Source organism: Puma concolor, chromosome A1, assembly GCF_028749965.1.
Source record: "Puma concolor isolate L17-30 chromosome A1, mPumCon1.1.hap2, whole genome shotgun sequence".
NCBI classification, from domain to species: Eukaryota; Metazoa; Chordata; class Mammalia; order Carnivora; family Felidae; genus Puma; species Puma concolor.
In genome coordinates this window covers 37,017,944-37,042,715 of record NC_141667.1, presented here as the reverse complement: position 1 = coordinate 37,042,715, position 24,772 = coordinate 37,017,944, and the positions used below count along the sequence as shown (strand labels likewise).

General features: G+C 36.4%; 1 protein-coding gene across 1 annotated transcript in view; it reads left to right on the top strand.

Annotated features, from left to right (window-relative positions):
* HCN1 (hyperpolarization activated cyclic nucleotide gated potassium channel 1) overlaps positions 1-24,772 on the top strand; it is a 393,972-nt gene that overhangs the window by 312,418 nt on the left and 56,782 nt on the right. The window contains exon 5 of the mRNA XM_086678519.1: positions 10,245-10,391. Coding sequence (XP_086534645.1) covers positions 10,245-10,391 — 147 coding nt within the window. The remainder of the gene's footprint in view (positions 1-10,244; positions 10,392-24,772) is intronic.

Genomic DNA, 24,772 nt, shown 5'->3' with positions numbered 1-24,772 from the left:
CAACACTCAGCTTATTCTCTATAGTTAAGAGTCTATTTTATGGTCTTCCTCTCTCTCTTTCCCCACATGTTCATTTGTTTTGTATTTTAAATTCCACATATGAGTGAAATTGTATGTATTTGTCTTTCTCTGACTGATTTATTTCACTTAGCAGAATACACTCTAGCTCCATCCATGTTGTGGTAAATGAAAAGATTTTATTCTCTTTATACATATTCATTGTATATGTATATACCACATCTTTCCTATCCATTTATCAATCAGTGGATATTGGGTTCTTTCTATGATTTGGCAATTGTTGATAATGCTGCTATAAACACGGGTGCATGTATCCATTTGAATCAGTATTTTTGTATCCTTTGGGTAAATACCTACTAGTGCAATTGATGGATCATAGGGTAGTTCTATTTTTAACTTTTGAGAAATCTCCATGCTATTTTTCAGAACAGCTGCACCAGTTTGCATTCCCACCAGCAGTGCAAGAGGGTTCTCCTCTCTCTGCATCCTCACCAACATCTGTTGTTTTCTGAGGCATTAATTTTAGCCATTCTGACAGGTGTGAGTTGGTATCTCGCTATAGTTTTGATTTGTGTTTTCCTGATGATGAGTGATGTTGAGCGTCTTTTTATGTGTCTATTAGCCCTCTGTATGTCATCTTTGGAAAAATGTCTGTTCATGTCTTCTGTCCATTTCTTAACTATATTATTGGTTTTTTGGGTGTTGAGTTCAATAAATTCTTTATAAATTTTGGATACTAATCCCTTATCAGGTATATCATTTGAAAATATCTTCTTGCATTCTGTCAGTTGCCTTTTAGTTTTGTTGATTGTTTCCTTTGCTATACAGAAACTTTTTATCTTGACAAAGTCCCAATAGTTCATTTTTTCTTTTGTTTCCCTTGCCTCAGAAGATGTATCTAGTAATAAGTTGCTCCATCCAGTGTCAAAGAGGTTACTGCTGTGTTCTCCTATAGGATTTGTATGGTTTCCTGTATCACATTTAGGTCTTTCATCCATTTGGAATGTATTTGGTGTATGGTCAAGAATGTGGTCCAGTTTCATCCTTCTGCATGTCACTGTCCAGTTTTCCCAACACCATTTGTTGGAGAAACTGTCTGTTTTCCATTGGATATACTCTCCTGCTTCTTTGCAGATGAGTTGACCATATAGTTGTGGGTCCATTTCTAGGTGTTCTGTGCTTTTGCATTGATCTATGTGTCTGTTTTTGTACCAGTACTGTACTGACTTGATCATGACAGCTTTGTAATATAGCTTGAAATTTGGAATTGTGATGACTCCAGCCCTGCTTTTCTTTTTCAAGAACACTTTGGCTATTTGGGGTCTTTTGTGGTTCCATACAAATTTTAGGATTGTCTGTTCTAGCTCTGTGGAAAACAAACAAACAAACAAACAAACACTGTTGGTATTTTGATAGGGATTGCATTAAGTGTGTACAGTGCTTTGGGTAGTAGTGACATTTTAACAATATTTGTTCTTTCAATCTATAAGCATGGAATGTTTTTCTATTCATTTGTGTCATCTTCAATTTCTTTCATAAGTATTCTAAAGTTTTCAGAGTACAGATCTTTTACCTCTTTGGTTAGGTTTGTTCCTAGGTATCTTATGGGTTTTGGTGCAATTATAAATGGGATAGATTCCTTGATTCCTATTCTGCTGCTTCATTATTGATGTCTAGAAATACAACCTATTTCTCTACATTGATTTTGTATCCTACAATGTTGCTGAATTCATGTATCAGTTCTAGCACAATTTTGGTGGAGTCTTTTGGGTTTTCTACCTGGAGTGTCATGTCATCCATGAATAGTGAAAGTTTGACTTTTTCCTTGCCAATTTGGATGCATTTTATTTTATTTTTATTTTTGTACTCTGATTGCTGACACTAGGACTTCCCATTATTAAATGACAATGGTGAGTGTGGACATCCTGTCTTGTTCCTGGCCATAGAGGAAAAGCTCTCACTCTTTCCCTATTGAGGATGATATTACCTGTGGGTCTTTTGTATATATGGTCTTTATGATGTTGTGGTATGTTCCCTCTGTCCCTATGATGTTACAGGTTTTTATCAGGAATGCATGTTGTGGTTTGTCAAATGCTTTCTCTGTATCTATTGAGAGGATCATACATCTTATCTTTTCTTTTATTAATGTGGTATATCACATTGATTGATTTGCAAATATTGAACCACCTTGAAGTCCAAAATTAAATCCCACTTGATCATGGTGAATGACCCTTTTAATGTACTATTGGATTCAATGTGGTACTGTTTTGTTGAGAATTTTTGCATCCATGTTCATCAGGGATATTGGCCTATAATATTCTTTTTCAGTGGGGTAATTGGTTTTGGAATCAAGGTAATGCAGGCCTTGTAGAATGAGTTTGAAAGTTTTCTTTCCATTTCTATTTTTTGGAAGAGTTTAAGAAAAATAGGTATTAACTCTTCTTAAATATTTGGTAGCATTCCCCTCTAAGGCCATCTGGCCATGAATTTTCGTTTGTTGGGAGATTTTTGACTACTGATTCAATTTCTTTGCCAGTTATTATTCTGTTCAAGTTTTGTATTTTTACCATTTCAGTTTTGGTAGTTTATGTTTCTGGGAATTTATTCATTTCTTTCAGAATGGCATATAATTTTTCCTAACATTCTCTTATATTTGCTTGTATTTCTGTGCTGTTGGTTGTGATCTCTCCTCTCTCATTTGTGATTTTATTTATTTTGGTCCTTCCTCTTTTCTTTTTGACAGGTCTGGCTAGGGGTTTATCAATTGTATTAATTTTTTCAAAGAACCAGTTCCTGGTTTCATTGATCTTTACTACTGTGGTTTATTTTTTTTGTTTCTATATCATTTGTTTCTGTTCTAATCTTCATTACTTACCCTCTTCACTGGCTTTAGGCTTCAGTTGTTGTTGTTGTTGTTGTTGTTGTTTAGTTCCTCTAGGTGTAAGGTTAGGTACTATATTGGAGATTTTTCTTGCTTCTTGAGGTAGGCTTGTATTGCAATATACTTCCCTCTTATACAGCTTTTGCTGCATCCCAAAGGTTTTTGACTGTCTTGTGTTAATTTTCATTTGCTTCCATGTATTTTTTTATTTTTTCTTTAATTTCCTGGTTAACCCATTCATTCTTTAATAGGATGTTCTTTAACTTCCATGTATTTGTGGTCTTTCCAAATTTTACCTTGCAGTTTCCTTCAAATTTCATAGCATTATGGTTTGAAAATATGCATGGTATGATCTCAACCTTTTTGTGTCTGTTGAGGCCTGATTTATGACCCAATATGTGATCTATTCTGGAGAATGTCCCATGTGCACTTGAAAAGAATGTGTATTCTGCTGTTAGGATGAAATGTTCTGAATATATCTGTTAAGTCCATCTGGGTCAGTGTGTCATTCAAAGCCATTATTTCCTTGTTGATTTTCCCCTTAGGTGATCTGTCCATTGATGTCAGTGGGGTGTTAAAGTCCCCTACTATTACTGTATTATTACCAATGTGCTCCACTGTGTTTGCTATTATTTATATATTTGGGTTCTATCAAGTTGAGGGCATAAATATTTACAATTGTTAGATCTTCTTGTTGGATAGACCCCTTTATTATAATATAGTGTCCTTTTTTTATTTTTGTTACAGTCTTTGGCTTAGAATCTAGTTTGTCTGATATAATGGTGCTACTCCAGCTTTCTTTTGACATCCATTGCATGACAAATCGTTCTCCATCCCCTCACTTGCAACCTGCAGTTGTCATTAGGTCTAAAATCGATCTCCTTATAGGCAACATATAGGTGGATCTTATTTTTTTATCCATTCTGACACCTTATGTCTTTTAATTGGAGCATTTAGTCCATTTGCATTCAGAATGATTATTGATAGATATGAATTTAGTGTCATTTTATTGCTTGTGTTGTGATTGTTTCTGGAGATTTTCTGTTCCTTACAAGTCTTTGTCACTTTTGGTCTTTTTTCCCCCACTCAAAGAGGTCCCTTTAATATTTTTTGCAGGGCTTGTTTTGTAGTCATGACTCTTAGTTTTTGTTTGTCTGGAAAACTCTTTATCTCTCCTTCTATTCTGAATGATAGCCTTGCTGGACAGAGTATTCTTGGCTGCATATTTTTCCCATTCAGCACATTGAATATATCATGTTACTCCCTTCTTGCCTGCCAAGATTCTGTGGAGAGATCTGCTGCTAACCTTATTTTCTTCCCTTGTAAGTTAGGGACTTCTTTTGTCTTGCTGCTCTTAGGATTTTTTTCTTTATCTCTAAATTTTGCAAATTTAACTACAATTTGTCTTGCTGCTATCCTGCTGTTGTTGATTTTGACGGGAGTTCTGTGTGCCTCTTGGATTTGGATGTATGTTTCCTTCCCCGTTAGGGAAGTTTTCAGCCATTATTTCCTCAAATAAGCCTTCTGCCCCCCTTTCCCTCTCTTCTTCCTCTGGTACTCCTATCATATGAATGTTATTACACTTTATGGAGTCACTGAGTTCCCTAAGTCTACATTCACGATCTAACATTTTTCTTTACTTCTTCTTTTAAGCTTCATTGTTTTCCATAATTATATCTTCTATGTCACATATTTATTCCTCTGCTTCTTCCATACTTGTGGTCATTACATTTACTCATTTTTGAATCTCCGTTACCACATTTTTCATTTCATCCTGACTAGCTTTTAGGTCTTTTGTATCTATAATAAAGGACTCCCTGTTGTCCTCTATGCCTTTCTCAAGCCCACCTAGTATCCTTATGATTGCTGCTTTAATTTCTTGATAAGGCATATTGCATATATCTGTTTTGATTAGATCACTGTCTGTGACCATTTCTTGTTCTTTTTTGGGGATGAATCCCTCCATCTTGGCATTTTGTCTAGGTCTCTGTCTTCTTCTCTGTGTTACCAAAGCCTGTTATGTTTCCTGCTCTTGAAAGTAATGGCTTTATAAAGAGGTCGTATACCATGCATGGCCTGGCACTTCAGGAAGTGTCTTTGGTGTATGCTGTGTGCACTCTGCTATGGTGTTTTGGCTTCTATTTCTCTCAGGCAGTCCTCTGCAGAGTTTCTCCTTGCCTGCAATGGGGAGTATTGGGACCCTGGCCAGAGTGTGGTGAGTTTTAACTAGGTATGCTCAGGTCTGCTTGTTAAAAGAGACCTTATGCTATCTCCACCAGAGCTGAAGCTTTGCAGAACTCTATGGTCAGTAGGGGTGCAAGCAAGGGATTTATGCTGGTCTTCTGGGGGAGGGACCTGCTTCCCTGGTTCTCAGGCACACTTCCCAATGAAATGCAGCATCTGCAGAGGGCAGGAGGTGGGGCTTGGTGTAAGTGGTTTAGGCTTTTGGTGTTGGCACTGTGCTGCTTACTGAAGTTAGTTTATGCTGAGGGTTGGGGGAGGGAAATGGTGCCTGCAAGCTCTTTTGTATCCAGAGAGGAAATGCCACCTTGCAGATGTGCTTCAAGAGAGGGAACCATCTCTCTCAGTATGTCCCAGGGGATTCTCAGATTATGCTGTCTGCCCCTGGGCTATCAGCCCTCCTCCACAGGAGCACTGCAGCACCTCCCAGGCTCCATACCACCCATGTTATGGACCTCTCAAATTCCAGTCTTTGAGTCCCGTGGTTGTAAAAACTCTCAAAAATCAGTCTCTCTTATTTTCCCAGTCAATGGCTTTGGGAAGTGTTTTCCTTGTGCTTTTCCCTGTGCACTCCTCCATCTCTCTCTCTCTCAACAATAAAAAAATAAAAGTTATAAAAGTGGTAACATGGGAGGAATGAGTTTAATAATGGAATGTTGCCTTCATTATAAACACTCTATTAGATCTCATTTTAGTATCATATTCACACATTATTTTTATGTACTATTTTAATTGCACAGAAGATTTTGAAAATAAAACACATTAGAATTTTAAATGGTAATGCTGTAGTTTCTTTAGATCTGACAGTTTGAGCTTTTGGCTTTATATATTCAAGAAAGAATTGTATTCACATCTTTGTTTTTCAAAAATCTCTTCATCAGTGACTATCAAATGTATCAAGTTATCTTTTGCATACAGTATAGTACTACAAGTAACAGAATCCTTTCCATTTTATCTTTTTTTCAACTTTGCTCTCTTCTACGTTTTTTCCATTATCCACCCACTACTAGGTGTCTTTTTCAATGAGTAGTTTATTATTTTTATTCTTCACATCGCACATACATCATATTTTCATTCATTTTTGCAAGTCCTGTTAGGTATGAGGGAAAAAGACAAAAATAAATTGTCCCCGTTTTCAATAAGTGTTGTATTCTACCAAAGATCATTACCCAATTCCCAAATTCAGTGGTTATGGTTCAATACCTCTTTTCTTAGAAATACTCCTTTTGAGCACCCTATCTTTCCCTTGAATTTTATCCTTCTTTGCTGTGAGTCAAGTTTTTTGGTTCTGTCACATTTCGCTGGCTAATCTCAGTTCCCTTAACTTGATCAATTTCCATGATGCAACTGCTTTTAAAACGTAGGTTCCACTTTAAAAAATCCTTTTATTTGACACATTCTCCCTCAGTGATCTCTTAATCATTGATTATGTGTGTATCTTTTCTTTTAAGTGCCTGACCTACATATAAGCATTAGGATGTGCCATGGACATCTTAAAGTTAACTTGTCAAAACTGGATTTCCTTTCTATCCCCTACTCTCACTCAAACGTGCTTCTTTATGTCCCAAATTAACTCACTACTTAGCATATAGAAGTGGTTCTGATATTTTAGTGTAGGGAAGGCTTGTTAAAACACAGACTGCTAGAATTTCTTTTTTTATTAAATTTTTTTTTCAACGTTTTTTTATTTATTTTTGGGACAGAGAGAGACAGAGCATGAACAGGGGAGGGGCAGAGAGAGAGGGAGACACAGAATCGGAAACAGGCTCCAGGCTCTGAGCCATCAGCCCAGAGCCCGACGCGGGGCTCGAACTCACGGACCGCGAGATCGTGACCTAGCTGAAGTCGGACGCTTAACCGACTGCGCCACCCAGGCGCCCCTAGAATTTCTAATTCAGAGTTTCTGATTTAGTAGATCTGGGGTGAAAACTTCAACCATGCATTTCTAACAAGTTCCCCAGTGATACTGGTGTTTTATCAACTGTACCTTGAGAACCATTGGCACACAGCAATCCGTTAGTATCTGTTAGATCAGTAATTACTATAAATCAATTAATGTTTAAAATATGTAATATGGGTCAAATCAAATTGAACTCAGTATGATTAAATGACAAGAAATACTTATAGAACTTTAGTCTGAAAGAACAAAGATCATGTGGTATAAGATTCTTACTGTAGATTGGTCAAAGTCTAAAGTGATTAAATGATTTTTATGAGGCAAAATAACTATATTCAATCAATCCTGACTTTCCATAAAAATAAAATAATTTTACGTGTAACATTTATAATTAGCTAATCAAGGATTAGTTTTCCAACTCCAGAGATAGACATTGAACACATTATTTGTTTTCTAAATGAGTAGGCCCTTACACATAGTCACAGATTTCTTAAAAATGAATAAAATGCTACTAACTTTTAATGCTGTCTCCCATACCCCCTGAGATGCATGCAAAGAACAGAGAAATCTAGAGTTTAGTATCCTGGTTAAGGTTAAAGATTCTTACCAGTCCAACCAGTTTGGACAGTTTGTTGAGAAAAGTAAGCAGAGATTATTTGACCACTACTGGTCCTGAAGAAAGTTGAATCCTTTATTTGTCCAGAACTGAAAGATTTGCATCAATGCAATAAGAAAAACTGTGGCAGTCCTGTCGTCTTAAGCTGTTTTATTGTTTTACCAAGTTTGAATATTTAACAGGATCCACCAGACTTTTATTTTATTTATTTATTTAAAGGCAAATGATACAGTGCTTCAGAGAAAGAATGCAGACAAGCAAGAGAAGCTGAAGAGCCTTTCCGCAGCATGAGTATTTCCTTTTAAAATACCCCATCTTTGGGCATGTGGAACATGCTGAGTTTCTGGCTTGATCCACCAAAATCTGTGCAAGGAGGCTTGGTTTGTGGGGGAGGTCAGCAACCAAGCCATCAATGGCTTTTTAAATAGTCAAGCCAGAATAAGCAAACCAGATCAGCTAGTTGCAAATCATTAGTGCAAAAGTTAAACTTGGGGGTTTCCAGAGGAGCCTTAGACCCTAAACAATACATCAGATATCCCACTGCCCTCTTTTTGGGTAAAAGTAAAAATCAGATATACAGATGTCTCTAGAAATAATGATAGAGCTTTTTGAGTCCAGCTGCAAATCAACTTTATCCTACACAGTAGTCTTATAGAGGTCACTGAAGCTTCTTTCTAATGGACTATCTCATGAGTTACAAATAGACTGAATCCTAGGTCTCTCCAAGCGGGTTACCAAGGTTAAATAGGCATACAGATTTTGAGCTCTTCAGGAAAAATTAAGCAATCCTTCTCAAGTACATACTAGAAGCTACGTACACACTATGACAGTGACAGAATTGGTGCCTGAATTTAAAATGCCTAAATCATAATCAAGTTGCTTCAGACAGAGAGAAAGAGATATATATAGGCCTGCAGGCTTTAAATACTTGGGGGACAGCCTGGTGACCAAATAAAGGAAGTCTCATGACAAAGTTGTATTTCCTTTAAAAATACTAATCTCAAAAGGGAAGTCTAAAAACTAGGAATGTTATGTGAAAGGAAATTATGTACACAAACTTAAAGAAATGTAATAGGTTGCTGTCTCTGATTAGATATATGTTTTATCATGTACGAATTACTACACTAATTGTGGACAAACAGTTGGGAGAGCTATATCTTCTAGTCAGAGCTATTTCATCAGGAAAAGATGTGAGAAGAAAATATCCATGTGTTCTCCAAAACACATCAAATGTATTTTGTTTAAGGGAAGAGTCCTTTTCCAGTATATTTATCCAGTTTTATTGCATACTTTTTTATTTGTATTCATTTTATCATCTATGCAATGAGACTAGTTTGGGGGCTTTAATTAATTTTTTCAAAGCGTGGTCTCATGACCATCCGTATTTGCAACATCACGGGAATGTTTCTCTTTTTTTAATTTTTTAACGTTTATTTGTTTTTGAGAGAGAGAGAGAGAACCAGAGTACGAGCGTAAGAGGGACAGAGAGAGAGTGAGACAAAGAATCCAAAGCAGGCTCGAGGCTCTGAGCTGTTAGCACAGAGACTGATGCAGGGCTTGAACTCAAGAGCCGCGAGATCATGACCTGAGTTGAAGGTCAGACGCTTAACCAACTGAGACGCCCAGGTGTCCCAAGGGAATGTTTCTCAAACTTAAATGTGTATAAGTCATCTGATGATCTTTTTTTTAAGATGTAGACTCTGATTTCAAAGGTCTGGGGTAAAGCCTGAAATTCTCTTCTAATAAGTTCCTAGGTAATATCTATGCTCTTGTTTGAATAGCAGGGATTTATTTTCAAAGTGTATATGTGTATGTATGAGTGTGTGTAAATTCACAAAAGCGAATACTTGAGGGAATCAATCTCTGGAGTTAAGCCTGAAAAATCTGTAATCCCAAAAGGCAACCTCACCCCAAGTGTTATAAACAATCAAGTTTAAGAACTTCTTGGTTAAATGAACTTAAATGTCTGAGTTCACTTTCAGCTGTAAAATTATCTGGATCTAGTCTCACCCTGATAGTCTCTAAAGTCCTAAATTAAAGTGTGACATATTCTCTTACTCTACAGGGCATCTGTGTTGCTTGAGTATCAATGACTTACAAACAGCTGCCAAGCTCTCTGTCACGAAATTCAAATTTTAACTAGGTCTGATCTTTTGCTATAAGGTCTAAGATAGAACCTTTGTACTACCCAAACTTAGGAGATTCTATCCAGATGAGGCACCAAACCTCAACCTGATACTTTTTTTAGAACTCAGCTGAACAAAGATTCCGAGAAAATAACATCACTTTTTTTCTTGCCCCATCACTGACTTTTCTGGGATGACACCCTTAAATTCACTCAGAGCTCCTTTCCTGCCCCTCAACAACATCTCAGTTCTTTACAGGAAATGTTTACCTAATAAATTCCTTGCATAGCATGTCACACAGGGTAGGTACATTATAGCCTAGTACATTAGTTCCTTCCCCTTAAAAGATTTCTTCTTTTTGTTACTGTTATTCAAATGTTATTGAATATTGAGCATGACGAAGTAACGATAATTTTTCATGCAGCATAACGATGTTTTCTAATTTCCATTTTCCATTCCTTACAGTATAAGCAAGTGGAACAATACATGTCCTTCCATAAGTTACCAGCTGATATGCGTCAGAAGATACACGATTATTATGAACACAGATACCAAGGCAAAATCTTTGATGAGGAAAACATTCTCAATGAACTCAACGATCCTCTGAGAGAGGTAAGATTTCTCGTCCTCGATATCCATGGTACGTGGTCATGGTTTATTTTCTCTTTTCATGACAAATCTTCAAGTCCATGTTATGACACTACTCAGGAGAGGAATCAGAACCCATTGCTTTGCTTTTCTTCTCCCATATGTTCTCTCATATACAGATTCGATTGTTCAAAAAAAAAGTACTGGAACATTTTTCTTCTAATTATGACTGTCAGAACGGTATTATTTTCTGTATCCCTAGTCATAAAAATTCTTTCGTGTGTCCTCATTATCTATATCTTTTCAACCTTACACTCTGTCATCTCTTGCTAACTGAACTGTTTCTTTATCTTTTTTTTGATTTCTATTCTCCTTCCATGTTCATTTTACCTGTTTATTCCTTAGACTCTGATTATAGACGAACCTGACCTGTTGCAAGTAATTCATTTCCTATTTCCTCATTAAAACACTTCAATGTCATGGTGCGTGGGTGGTTCAGTTGGTTAAGCATCCAACTCTTGGATTTGGCTCAGGTCTTGATCTCATGATTTCGTGAGTTTGAGCCCCTCATTGGGCTCTGTGCTGACGGCATGGAGACAGCAAGGAGCCTACTTGGAATTCTCTCTCCCTCCCTCTCTCTCTGTCCCTCCCCCGCTCATACTGTCTCTCTCAAAATAGACACACTTAAAAAAAAAACAAAAACACTTGAATGTCAATAATCCCCTGTTTGCCTTGCATCTTCTTTCCATACCTCCCCAGAAGTCTTCTGTCTGCCCACTTGAATATTCAGGTCACTCCTGATCAAAAGAATATTCACATAATTGTTCATATTTCTTATAGTGCTTTTCTTTCCCTTCTTTCTTTTACTACCAACCTTCTCAAAAGATAGCTGTGTAATCATTACACTGTGGTTTGATCTGCACTCCTTTACCAAAGTTGTTTCCTTGCAAGTTATCAGAAACCTGTTACTCATCAAAGCCTTTGCCTTTGAGCCCTTGGTGGTACTTTTTAAAGTGTTAACAAAACACACATCCTGAATCTCTTTTTTAGACTTCCTTAACACTGAACCATGAATAAGCCATTGGCTTCTCATTTTGCATATCTTAATCTGTTCTTTTTAAATTTATGTCTTCTTGTACCTTACTTCTGTAAATTATGAGCTCCAAGTTCTTGCCAATATGCTGTTTTCTTAAATCTACATGGTATATATAATAAGCTATGTAATATAGTCGTTATCTATCATGACTAAACCATTTTTCTTTTGAAGTGTTTCAGTAAATGTTTTAGTCGTTCTCTCAAGTCAATTGGAATGTAAAATTATAGTCTTTTTGGAAACTTTCTCTGCTCTGCACATCCAGTCACCAAATGCCATCAGTGCACTGTAGCAGTACCTCCCACTGTGCCCTTGTTGCCTTCCCCAGTGCCTTGGCCCTAACCTTAGTCCTCTCACATGGACAGTTGGCACTGTCTTCTTACTTTGCCTTCCAGTCTCTGGGCTGTCTTCTCTAACTGCCACTTAAAACATTGCTGCTAGATTAATCTTTTTTTTTTTTTTTTTTTTTTTTTTTTTTTTTTTTTTTTTTTTTAATGAGGATGAGCTACTCATTTCTCTCCTGAGAAACTTTCTCTCTTTACATACAAAATTAAATCCAATTTAGTCTCCCTAGACTCGTATTCCAGCCCTTCTGTGCTCTGGTCCCAGCTAAATTTCCAGCTTTACTTTCCCTGCTGCTCCACATGTTCCAGAGTGGCCTACAGCCAAACTGTGCAACTTGCTGTTTTGCAAAAATCAATTATAATTTCTCACTTTGCTTCATATGGTTTTCAGAAATGTCTCTCATCTGTTAGCAAAATCTAGTTCAAATAATATTTCTTTATTCATAACTTGTTTTTGATTTTCCATGCTAGATTTGATCCTTCTTTTCTTTTCTTTTTTTTTTTTTAAACTTTTTTTTTTTCAACGTTTATTTATTTTTGGTACAGAGAGAGACAGAGCATGAACGGGGGAGGGGCAGAGAGAGAGGGAGACACAGAATCGGAAACAGGCTCCAGGCTCCGAGCCATCAGCCCAGAGCCTGACGCGGGGCTCGAACTCACGGACCGCGAGATCATGACCTGGCTGAAGTCGGACGCTTAACCGACTGCGCCACCCAGGCGCCCCGATCCTTCTTTTCTTTGACCCCCTAATGCACTGAGTCTACAGCTCTTGTGGGCTCCTTATCCATTCTGTCTATGTTATCATTATTGCTTCACATTTGTTTTCTCCACTTTGGTCTTGAAAGTTCCTTAAGACCAAAGGCTTATCTATATTTTAAATTTCTCTTGAAATCTCTAGTGCATGTAGCATATATCAAATGCTCAATAAATATTTTCATTGCAACTAATATCTTTACCATTTATAACCATTCCCAAGCTTCTGCATCCCCTAAAAGTTATTTGTATTTTTTTTTGAGCCTTAAACTATCAATTAAGAGTTTGTCAGTAAAGCAATTAAATATCTGCTGTTGATTAGCTTATTTTCTTTACAAATACCTCAAGTAAGACTCACAAATTGTTTTGCTTTGGGAAACACAATTCAAACTCCATTCTTTGTTGTAGTTTTAGAAACAAAATAATGTATAGTTTTCTAAAAAATATATATCAGTGTGCTTTGGTTTATCTCTTTGTTGGATTACAGAATTTGCTTTAAATTCAAATCCCCTTCATTGAAAGGCAGAAGCTCAGGACACTGGAGCCATGCTGGGTTCTCAAGGGCCCAGAGGAATTCAGAGGCAGGATGGGAGAGGCCATAGCAGGGAAACAAAGGTAACCAAGAGAGGGTATCAGAGATTAAGACTAAATCAAGACAGGAAGATATGATAAAACTAAGGATATATTTCAAAGAAGCAGGAAAATGTTAGGATTCCAGCGTAAAATGTCATTGAGGGAATACGGAAAGCAGACAGAAAAAGTGAGTGTAAAAATGAAGCCTAAGAAGTTTCATGCTTAAATGGGAAGCATTCCCCTGTGCTGAAGATACTCATTGTAGTGTGAAATCAGAATAACAAGTGCATCTTCTTAACCATGTGCATTTTATTAACTACCCTTCCTCTTGCCACACACTAATTTACTCTGATGTTCAGTGGAAAAAATTCACTTTTCATTTTTACCCACTACCAAACATCCACAGCCATATGAAGACATATGTCCAATTTCCTTATATTTTCAAACACCATGGTCCAGAGTCTTCGTGTCTTTTATTTCAACTTCTGAGGTTCACTCACAGCTTTTCTCCCTGCTTTTGACCTCAGTTCAAACGGATACTATCACATGGCCACCATACTGACTGATATAGAACACAAATGTCATGACTCTACTCTCTTCCTAGAACCTGATCATGATCTCCCATCCCCTGTAGGAAAAGTCCAAGCTCCTTGACATGACATATGAGATGCTCCATGCCCGGCCTTCATCTTTACTTTTTTTTTTCATTAACACTTCATCAACAGGAAACTGTTCATAATTTTCTGGGGAAAAGAGAAAGTACTGTGAATCGCCTCATTGCCTTTCCTCATGCTACTCTATCTTCACTCCTTTCTACTCAGCTTACCTTCCACTTCCCATTAAACACTCTTACCACACGTGAACTTCTTCGTAAATTTTTCCTGACCGCTCTGTCTCTAACATTGTATTTATCATTTGTCGGTTTATTGTTTGTCTAAGACTATGATTTTCTTGAGGATAGAGGCTATGCCTTAATCTTTATACCTTTATTGACCAGCATATACTAGAAACTCATCAAATATTTACTGACTGAATGGCCTTTAACAGAATTATGAATGAAAAACAGAGTGAGAATTGTGACTACTTAATAAAAATAGAGATTTTGTAAGTGGAATCATGGTGTGCTCAGACACTTAACACCTTAAAAATGTGAAAACAATGTTCTGCATTTGTTCCCCTGCTTTTCAGTTTTTGCACTTCTGGCATCAGAATCATGCAAAAGCATAAATTTAATGTTATACTGAGGTAAGACTTTATTAGAAACGAAATAGATGGGTCAAGAAAGTAAGGAAACATATAGCAGAGAGATAACAAGAGTCATTATTCAAATAAAACATGAATCTAAAAAAGCCAGAGAAAAGTTCAATAAGAACAATGAGAAATACATCTTGCTGCCTATTAAATTAGTGTTATGTACCCGCTGTATTAAAGTCATCGTGGTAGATCATGAGAAATCTTTTTAAAGTAATAAATTACATTATTTCATCAAAAGCTTCATTCCAGTTAGAAGATGAGGCATCAACTTGGCAAAGGCATATTTTGGTCACTCTTGTGCTCCTAGTGTCTAGAAAGTGCCCGGCACATAGAAGACATTGAATGACTGATCCCATCAATGTCAAATGAATGAAAGTAGAATACTTGGAAGGGGAAAGCTGGACTATTTGATATGTATTTTGTGACAAAAGGTAAAAATATAAGATATGTATGGTATACACCACACACCATATAATTGCTATATAATATATATATATAACATATATAATTGCTAATCATATGTTCAATTTTGAGTCAACCACCATTTTATATTGCAACAAGAGTTTTAACTTAGAATACTTTATTGTACAGAAGGCTCATTTTTATGAAACTATGTAGCCTAATATGAGATGCTAATGTATACTAAAGAGCAGTGATTTCTACCCTAACACAAGTCAGTGTATTCAGGAATGCGTAGAAGTGAAAGGTAGGTCAAGCCTTCAGACTCTCAAAAACATATGCAAAAGACCTATTGAGTAAAAACATAAAATGCAATGTTAAGGAATGTGAAAATTATTCTATATTCATAATCAATTAAGCCATTATTATGTTGTATCCATTTTATAGCCCAGTTTATTTTTAATGTGTTTGAAGACTTTTAAATATGAAGACCCCCAAAGGTGTAAAATGGCGGAAGGAGTTTCTTTTGCATGACCTACGATCTTAACAAAAATCTTATACCATGCATATGCAAATTAATTCAGTTAGCAGTTACTACAAAAACACTACTTCATCAAGTACACTCCTTTGTTTCTATTTCTGTGTCATGAATTAGGTGATTTATCTTTTCATATGTTGAAGACAAATTTAACAAATACCTGGTTCATTCTTATTGTCCCAGTCTCCATAAAAATGGTACCTTCTCAAAGAGGCCCTCCTTGAGAAGTTTATCTGAATTCGTTCTCTTGAAGTCCTTCTCTGAACATAAGCCTTTTTGCTGGGTACATCCACTGTATTGTCTTGGATCCAAGAAGGCAAGGGTTTTGTCTTTCTTGATTTCCACCATAACTTCAGTCCCTAGGCAGTATATATTTAATAACTACTTGTTGGATAAGTAAACGAATGCAAAGAAAGTATTAATCTCACACTTGGCAAATCATCTCAAAGAATCATTGATTGTTAGAGCTCAGAGAGAACATTTTGTCAACAAAACAGTAGTGTTCATGTGGATAAAAAGTGATGCCCAGAACTATGAAGTGCTCTGGCCATAGAATTCTCTTAATACCACTTTCCATTATAGCATGGAAAATATGGTTTCTCAGATATAACAAAAGGATGCTGGTATCTTTAGATTCCTCCATGTTTTTTGATTTTTTTTTTAAGTTTATTTATTTATTTTGAGAGAGAAGGAGGGAGAGAGCATGCATGAGTGTGTTAGGGACAGAGAAAGAGAGGGAGAATCACATACAGGCTTCACACTGTCAGCACAGAGCCCAACACAGGGCTCGAAATCGTGAACCCTAAGATCATGACCTGAGCCAAAACCAAGAGTCGGACGCTTAACCAACTGAGCCACCCAGGCGACTCTGTGATTTTGATTCTTGTGTATATACGATATGCCAGAAGGTCCTATTTTGCTCATGGATGTTTTTACTTTTCACTTTCTTCAGGGTATTTTTATTAGTGATTTAGTGCAGTCAGGATGGGATAAGGGGACATTTCAATAGAGTATCACTATAGAAGGTATATAGATACTCTGTAAAATTTCTATAACCTAGTAACATCCATAGAATAGACAAAAATATTTTTTTTAAGATTCTGTTCCTAGTCTTACTAGAGTGTTGTCAGTGGCTCGTGAAACAAATGTTGCTGGTCTCCCTGTCCAAACCGAAGTAGGAGCCACCTCATGAGGTAAAGATGGCAAATGAAGTTGCATGACCATCCTCAGTTAGGCCACTATGACCTGAGCACTTGGCTCCACTACAATTGTCAGCATTCTGAGGAGGGATTGTAAAGTCATCTTAAAAAATTATCTTCATTTCACTGTGAACTAAAATACATGGACCAGAACAACTATAATTTTCTGAGAAAAACTTTGAGATGGTACTCAGAAACTTGGCATTTCAAATTAAAGCTATTATTTTATGATGTATGTATGCATTATCTATAATCTTCGATTTCTGGTTGCTCTGTGGCTGTGTCTGGTCACAATTCTGAGTCTGCAAAGCCCAACCTAAGTGATGTCTAGAAACCTCCCCTCCCTCCAGTTGTTATTGGACCTGGCTCTACCTAGAGAGCTTTTGCTTCTCCTTCCATTCACTTATAATATGTGCCTATTTTCCCACAACTGCTCTGTATTCAGTTTTATTGTTTTGAATAGTTTAAATCCCTTTTATGATATGCTCAGTGCCATTAATAGTCATATATATACTTTCAGTTGTACAACAAATAATGAATGAGAAACTACTACGAAGGGGCTATGCAGCATCACGGTTAAGAGCATGGCCCTGTTTCCACCAGCCCCATTTAAATCCAGCCCCACAACTTACTATATGTATGACTTGGGTTGTTTAGTAACTTGTATGTATTTCCCTTTCCTCATTTTTTAATGTGGATGATGGTGAGATTAACTACTTCATAGAGTTGTTATAAACATTAAATGAGTGGGGGTGCCTGGGTGGCTCAGTCAGTCAAATCATCTGACTTCGAGTCAGTTCATAATCTCATGGTTCATGAGTTCCAGCCCTGCGTTGGGCTCTATGCTGACAGCTCAGAGTCTGGAGCCTGCTTCGGATTCTGTATCTCCCTCTTTCTCTGCCCCACCCCAGCTCACACTCTGTCTCTGTCTCTCTCAAAAAATAAACATTAGGGGCGCCTGGGTGGCACAGTCAGTTAAGCGTCCGACTTCAGCCAGGTCACGATCTCGCGGTCCGTGAGTTCGAGCCCCGCGTCAGGCTCTGGGCTGATGGCTCAGAGCCTGGAGCCTGTTTCCGATTCTGTGTCTCCCTCTCTCTCTGCCCCTTCCCCGTTCATGCTCTGTCTCTCTCTGTCCCAAAAATAAATAAACGTTGAAAAAAATAAATAAATAAAAAAAATAAACATTAAAAAAAAATTTTAAAGATTAAATTAGCAAAAAATATAAAAAAATTAGAAATGCACCTGGCACATAATAAGTGCACAGGAAAATTTAATTTCAAGTATTACTCTGATCCAGTGAAGAATAAGATACAGTCCCAGCTCTCATAGTTCTTGCAGCTTAGTGAGAGACAGAAATTTAAATAATCAATTATAACTGAATATGAGTGCCATGAGAGGGTTATTCAGAGGATGTTAGGCCACACAGAAGAGGGAGTGTCCATTCTTATCATACGTCTCATTTCTTCCGGAATGTATCCAAACGATCTGCTAATAAAGCCTTTCCTTCATTTTAACAGCCAGCTTTCTGGAGACAATGTCTTAGCACCAAAATTTGGCATTGAAATGTTACGATCATAAGACCGATGAATGCTTTAGCAAAAGCAGGCAGTGTATTTAAAACTAAAAAAACTAATTAGAAAAATTCAGTGAACTGTACCCCTCTGCTTATGGGAGCCTGTTGGAGTGTGTACAAAGTAAGAAGGTCTATTTTTAACATGATCAGATTTATACTTATTTGATTAGAGCAAAATGGCAAACTTAACTGTCGAGAAAGAGGTTAATGCCCTTCTGAGTCTGTCTCCAAAGTTCAGAACTGATCTATTTTTAAACAATGGAGTGTGAAGAGCCATGGGCTGAAAATAGGTACAGATCATGTGTCCCAGTAGAATATAGGACGTCAGTATATTTCATTTTCACAGAACATGAATTGGGCTGAGAGTATAATACTGTCCTTCTGACCTTTAATTTGTTGAATAGACTGTTAAGGAAGAAAGCATAATCTGCATGCGTATTTACTTAGAGCAATTTGCAATCATTTTTTTTTAAAGTACATACTTGTTGATTTTTAAGATTCCATCTATAATGTGTTTAGTTAAGATTAACTAAAACAGGCTAGACTCTGAGTTGTAAAATTATAAAGGATCTTTTTAATTATATTCGTGTAACAGGCACAATAACAAAAGGCTAGAAAAATTCTTCAAGTGGCCTGCTCATGGTCACATTGCCAAACAAAGAAATTGTGTCTTTTTCTCTCTTTTGGTGTAGAGATTTTTCTCTTGCATCCTTAGTTTCTAGAAAACAAATAGACAAAGGAAAATTATCAGTTTCTTAATATGTGCAAAACATTGATCCAGGCATGATGGGAAGGTAAATTGTACGATATGGTTTAGTCTCAAAGTGCTTACCATTATGCTTGTAGAGACAAGATATAAATTCATGGGAAAAAATAAACTATGAAAAGAACGTTAAAGTACTTTACTAAAAATACAAGAAATGTAAAAGGTTCATATATGGTTAATTGCCAGAGAAAAGCTGACACTACATACTAAAATTCTAAATGGATTGAAGACTTATGTGTACAATCTGAAACCATAGAACTCCTAGGAGACACAGGGAAAATGCTTCTTGATGTCAATCTTGGCAGTGACTTTTTTGGATGTGACACGTAAAGCATAAGTGACAAAAGCACATGTAAATAAATGGGACCACATGAAACTAAAAGGCTTCTGCACAGCAAAAGACACAATGAACAAAATGAAAAGCCAACCTATGGAAGGGAAGAAAATATTTGCAAACCACACATCTGATAAGAGGTTACTATCTAAAATGTTTAAGGGACTCATACAACTCAATAGCAAGAAGATAAGTAGTCCAATTTAAAAAATGGGCAAAGGATGTGAATGGATTTTTCTCTCCAGGGCGCCTGGGTGCCTCAGTCGGATAAGTATGACTGATTCTTGGTTTCAGCTCAGGTCTGATCTCTGGGTTGGTGGGATAGATCAAGCCCCATATCCTACTCTGCACTGACACCATGGCAGCACAGAGCCTGCTTGGGATTCTGTTTCCCTCTCTCTCTGCCCCTCCCTTGCTCACATGTGTGCAGGCATGCTCTCTCTCTCTCTCACAAAATAAGTGGGTAAACTTAAAAAAAAAATGTTCAAGATATTTTTTTCCAAGAAGATATTCAAATGCCCAGTAGGTACATGGAAAGGTGCTCAACATCATTAATCATCAGGGAAATGCAAATTAAAGCCACAATGAGATATCATTTCACGTCTGTTAGAATGGTTGTTATTAAAAAGACACGAACAAGTGCTGGTGAGGATATGGAAAGGAAATCAGGGAGATGGGAAGAGGGGTAAAGATAACATGTATTATTCGAATAAGGGAGAGCCAGACTACTGGGCCTTTTCCTTAATTTTCCGTAACACTGGTCATTACCTCCCTTCCCCTCCCGAGATTTTTCCAGTGGCATTGTTTGTTTCTAGGCCTTCAAACATTAGTCCCATGCAAGATTGTACAATTCTACTTATAAGAACTTCCTGGAATAGGCGAATTCATAGCAACAGGAAGTAAAATAGAAGTCACCAGGGACTGAGGGGAGGGAGACGGGGGGAGTTTCCAGACTTTTTGCTGAGAGTGATGGAAAAGTTAGATGTGATAATGGTTACACAACATCGTGAATACGTCTGTGAACTGCACACTTAGGAATGGTTAGAAGTACCAAAGAGTTAAATATATATTTTATGAAAATTTAAAAAACTAATCTTATAAAATAGCACCCAATCTTGTATCTCTCGTATTGATCTTCAGAGCCATTTCCACCTCCCAGCTGCTCTTATCACCTGAATACCCCAGATGCTTCACACTCGATACAAAAATAAAGTAAAATCCTTTCTCAGTAGAAGTAAATATTGTTTTGGATTTTTATCCCCGGACCAAAGAGCTCAGAAGTTGTTGCAGTGTGTGGGTTGCGTTCCACATCACTTCAGAGTGACCCTAACTGGGTCGTGTATACATCTTTCCCCTGCCCCTCCCTCACTTTCAGAGCCAAGGTTCTCCCATGTCTTGGCAGATACTCAGAAGGGAGCAGTTTCCTTCTTCCTGCCACACTTTCACCAGCCTAACTTGCTCTAGTAGTTTCATAGTACTAGTTTCTAGTACTTCATTCTAGTAGTTTCTTCCATAACCAAATACAACAGATGGCGTAGCTTAAACAACAGAAATGTGTTTTGGGTTTTTTTTTTTTTTTTTTTTTTTTGTTTTTTTTTTGTTTTTTTTTTTTTTACTCTTTTAAAGGCTAGAAGTTCAAAATCAAAGTGACAGCAGATTTGGAGGCTTCTGAGACCTTTCTTCCTGGCTTACAGATGGCCTCTCTCTCTGTCGTCCCATGGTCTTTTCTCTGTGCTATTGTATCACCAGTGTCTGCGTGTGTCCCCATCCTCTTCTCCAAAGGACACCAGGAAGATTGGATTAGGGCCCACCCTAATGAATTCATTTTAACTTGATGTCCTCTATTAAGGTCCTCTTTCCAAATACGGTCACATTCTGAGGTATTAGGAATCAAGGCTTCAGAATATGAATGTTGAGAGGATACAATTAAGCCCATACCACTTGGCAATACATGCAGTGCTCTGTGCAAGTCCAACCAAAGTGACATGTAAATGAATGTTCAGTGCAGCTTAGGATGCCTGCCTGGTTTAGGGCCTGGCCTGATTTCCTCCCATCCTTTGCACATGTACATGTACTATTATACACACATCATTTCTATTACTGAGTGTTCATGATGAAAATGAATTTATGGGGGTTTTATTTTAAATTCTTCAAATATAGGTTCTTCTCCAATTCTCCAAACACCTTTTCTCAAGATTGAGTCTTCTACTTCACTTTACTATCTGCAGGTTCTGTTTTAATAGTATTTAGTTCAGCATATTTCTGGACATCTGTCTGCTTTATTTGCTATATTTGACAGTTCATGTCGGTCTGTGTTTACCGTGTCAAATACCTTAACACTTATTCTACAAACTATTCTTACAACTTGCTTTCAGCTTGCGGGCCAATTGTATAAGCTTTTGGAGCTTATACAAATCTTTCCAGGGCTCCAGTCTGGGATACCACACAGTAGGGCTGAGATACAAAGTCTCCAGTGAACGTGCATGTTGCCAATATACAATTCCTTGATTTAGGTTTGTTTGATCTGCTTCTACCTCTTTTTCTTGGCTTTATGATCAAATTTAAGTGCATGTTAGAATTTTCTGTCATTTGCTGTCATTCTGCCTGGTACCTAATGGAGCAATATGTTCCTGTGTTCTGGGAAGGCAAATCAGTGGGACTATGTTAAGACTAAATTAATTTCAGACTTCATTTGCATTCATATTATAAGGCTTACATGTGATTTAATACCTCAAAACCAAATTAGATGCCTATGAGAACTGTAACAACGGAAAACATTAAAATGTTTGAATTTGTACATCTCAGAATTCGTCTTGTTCTGATCCGTCCTTTACAAGCAGGCAGATTTCATTTAAGCCACGTAATCATAATTGGCCATTTGTATATGCAGAGATTTTAGGCTAATTACCTTTAACATAATTTAAAGAGACTATTAATCTGGCAACTAATGATATAGCTGGGTTTCAAAACAAGTAATGGTGAAAAATGTCAGTATTTAAGAGGCTATTGCAGACTATTTCTCTGTATTTTTATTGGGTTTCTCTTAATATACCTATGATTTACACAAGATATTAACCATTAATCATGGAATTTTGTTTTGCCATTAAAAAGGACAGCAATGAGGACCATGTCTCAAAATGGGAAATATTTTATATTATAAAAGTGGGAAACAAGAAACAAATATTGAATGTATATTATGATTACACTTAGGTGAATAAGAGTTTGTCTTAAGAGAATACACAAGCACATTAAATCACTCTTATTAAGGAGATGAGAATACAAAATTTTTTTATATATTTTAAGAGATATGTGTGTTTTCATTTTTTGCAAAGATTTTTTTACATGCAGCTGTTTGGTAATACAAAAATGCTTAATTACTTTCTTCTTTAATAAAATGGGAAACTACAATAAACTAAAACCAAGGCATCCTGTATTAATTCATCGAATCTCATTTTTCTATTTCTAAACCCTTTAATTTCCCCAAAATAAATACTAGAGGCAAGTATTCCTTAGCTTTGTAGTATATTACATAGGTTTTGAGATTCAACTTAATTAGGAGTTGTAATAAAAACTTTCTTTAAAAAAAAACACAGATGACCTCAACCACAGAAATAGATTATCTTAGATTTTCCCTAACAGAACATAGAAATCAAGGGAAATGCTTTCAGTTTAAGAAATTGAAGCAGTATCTAACTTGTAGTCAGCGTTTGATAAATGTTTAGAACATTTTTAAGCATTAAGGTCTGCTTGTATGAGCCAATTTTCTTATGCATGCAATCAACCACCTTGCAATTTAGAAGGCAAACCACCAGATCAATATAAGCCAGTTGGGAATGCTGGGGGAAATTGTTTTTAAATTTCCCAATGTGTTTCCTTTTTTAAAAAAAAATAATGGAATGTGTATGTACAATTCACCTTCTGAAATTATTATATCAATAGAGCACCTTTATTATAAGAATCCTATATTTTATTCTTGATGATAGCCAGAAGGGAATTTCACTGAGTCTACCCTAAGAATTTCTTGTCATTTTCTTCTTCTGAACCTCTGCACTCACTTTAACTTTGGTTTTTAATAAACAATCCCCAACTCAACTTTTTCTTTTACCTGAATTAGTATCCTCTTAACCAAAGTACCTTGAACCTTTTGTTTCTTTACAAGTTTATAAAGTATATAGTCTATACAATTCGTTTGATCTTAACCAACATTGTTTTTTAGTAAACTATAAATTACAGTGGTAAAAACAGATAACATTGAGTGAACTTTGTTAAATGCTTTACTTGTGTTCATTTAATTATCATAATCTTTGATAGATTTGCTATAACCTCCATTTTACAGATGAAAAGATTAAGATTTGAAGAATCTGAGTCACTTTCTATGGGCACAGAGCCAACTGGTTTTGAAATCAGAGATTGAGTGTGTGCACGCACCCCCCCCCACACACACACACAAACCCATATTTATTTTACTACTTACAATTATTTTCTACAGAATATATACATGTACATCTTCCTCCCTCAACTAGGTATAAACTTTCAGATAATTCTTTATTTTAGGAACCATAGTTTCTAAACCTGACTGCTTATAACTTGGAGTGTGTTATTAAAAGTAGAGATTTTGAGATTTTGAATCACATCCCCTAGAAATATAGGTTCAGATTCTTTAAATTTGGATTTGAGCCTGGTAAAATGTATTTTAGTGAAGTCCCATAAATATGTCCACAGGATTATCATCTTCCTCTAAAGATTAACAGGGAGGAGAATGTTCTCTTTGGCAGGTGGTTGAAGCCTTTTAAAAACTGATGCTGTCTACATGAGAACTATGATGAGAGCAAGGACCCATGGAATAATCCTGAATAGTTTCTTTTACTTTCCAAGAAAAATAGCTTTTCTTTATATAAAAACTTGTTTTATTTTCCAGGAAATAAAGGCATTTAGATTTAGATTTTTAAAAATAACTGCCAGGTGCACAGCTATCAGTTTGCTATCTCACAATCAACAAATGTTCATGTCAGGCTCTCAAAATGTGTAAATTTCAGAAGAACAAATTATGGTTAATACCAAAACCTTCAGGGTTTTGGTAATTCCAGATATGTACAAAAGTAAGATGGCTTCTTAGAATCCATCAAAATCCTGAGTTAAAGAGCTGGGTTGCCCAACAAACAAACCATGGTTCTTCCCCTTACCAGTATGCGGTCTTTGGAACATTACTCAGTATCTTCTATAAAATGGGGTAGTAGTAATAATTAAGGTATAGGAATTTTGCAACAATAAAATAAATACTTGTAAAACATTTAAAGCAAACCTAGAAATCAGCAAGAACTCAAAAAATATTGTCTCTTATTTTTATAATGTCATTCTTAAAATTATCCCTACCTTAAAAAACAAACAAACAAAAAACTAACACATCCACTAACTCTAATTCTTACTAGTCAAGGCAACTGAACTGTGGGGAAAAAATAGGGCAACATTAGCAGCACTCTTTTATAGGATGTTCTCGGTGATAAAATGTCAGTTGAGATAGATTTGACTATATTTATTTACTTGTGTCTAAAGTTAGTATAGAAGTCTATATGTCTGGA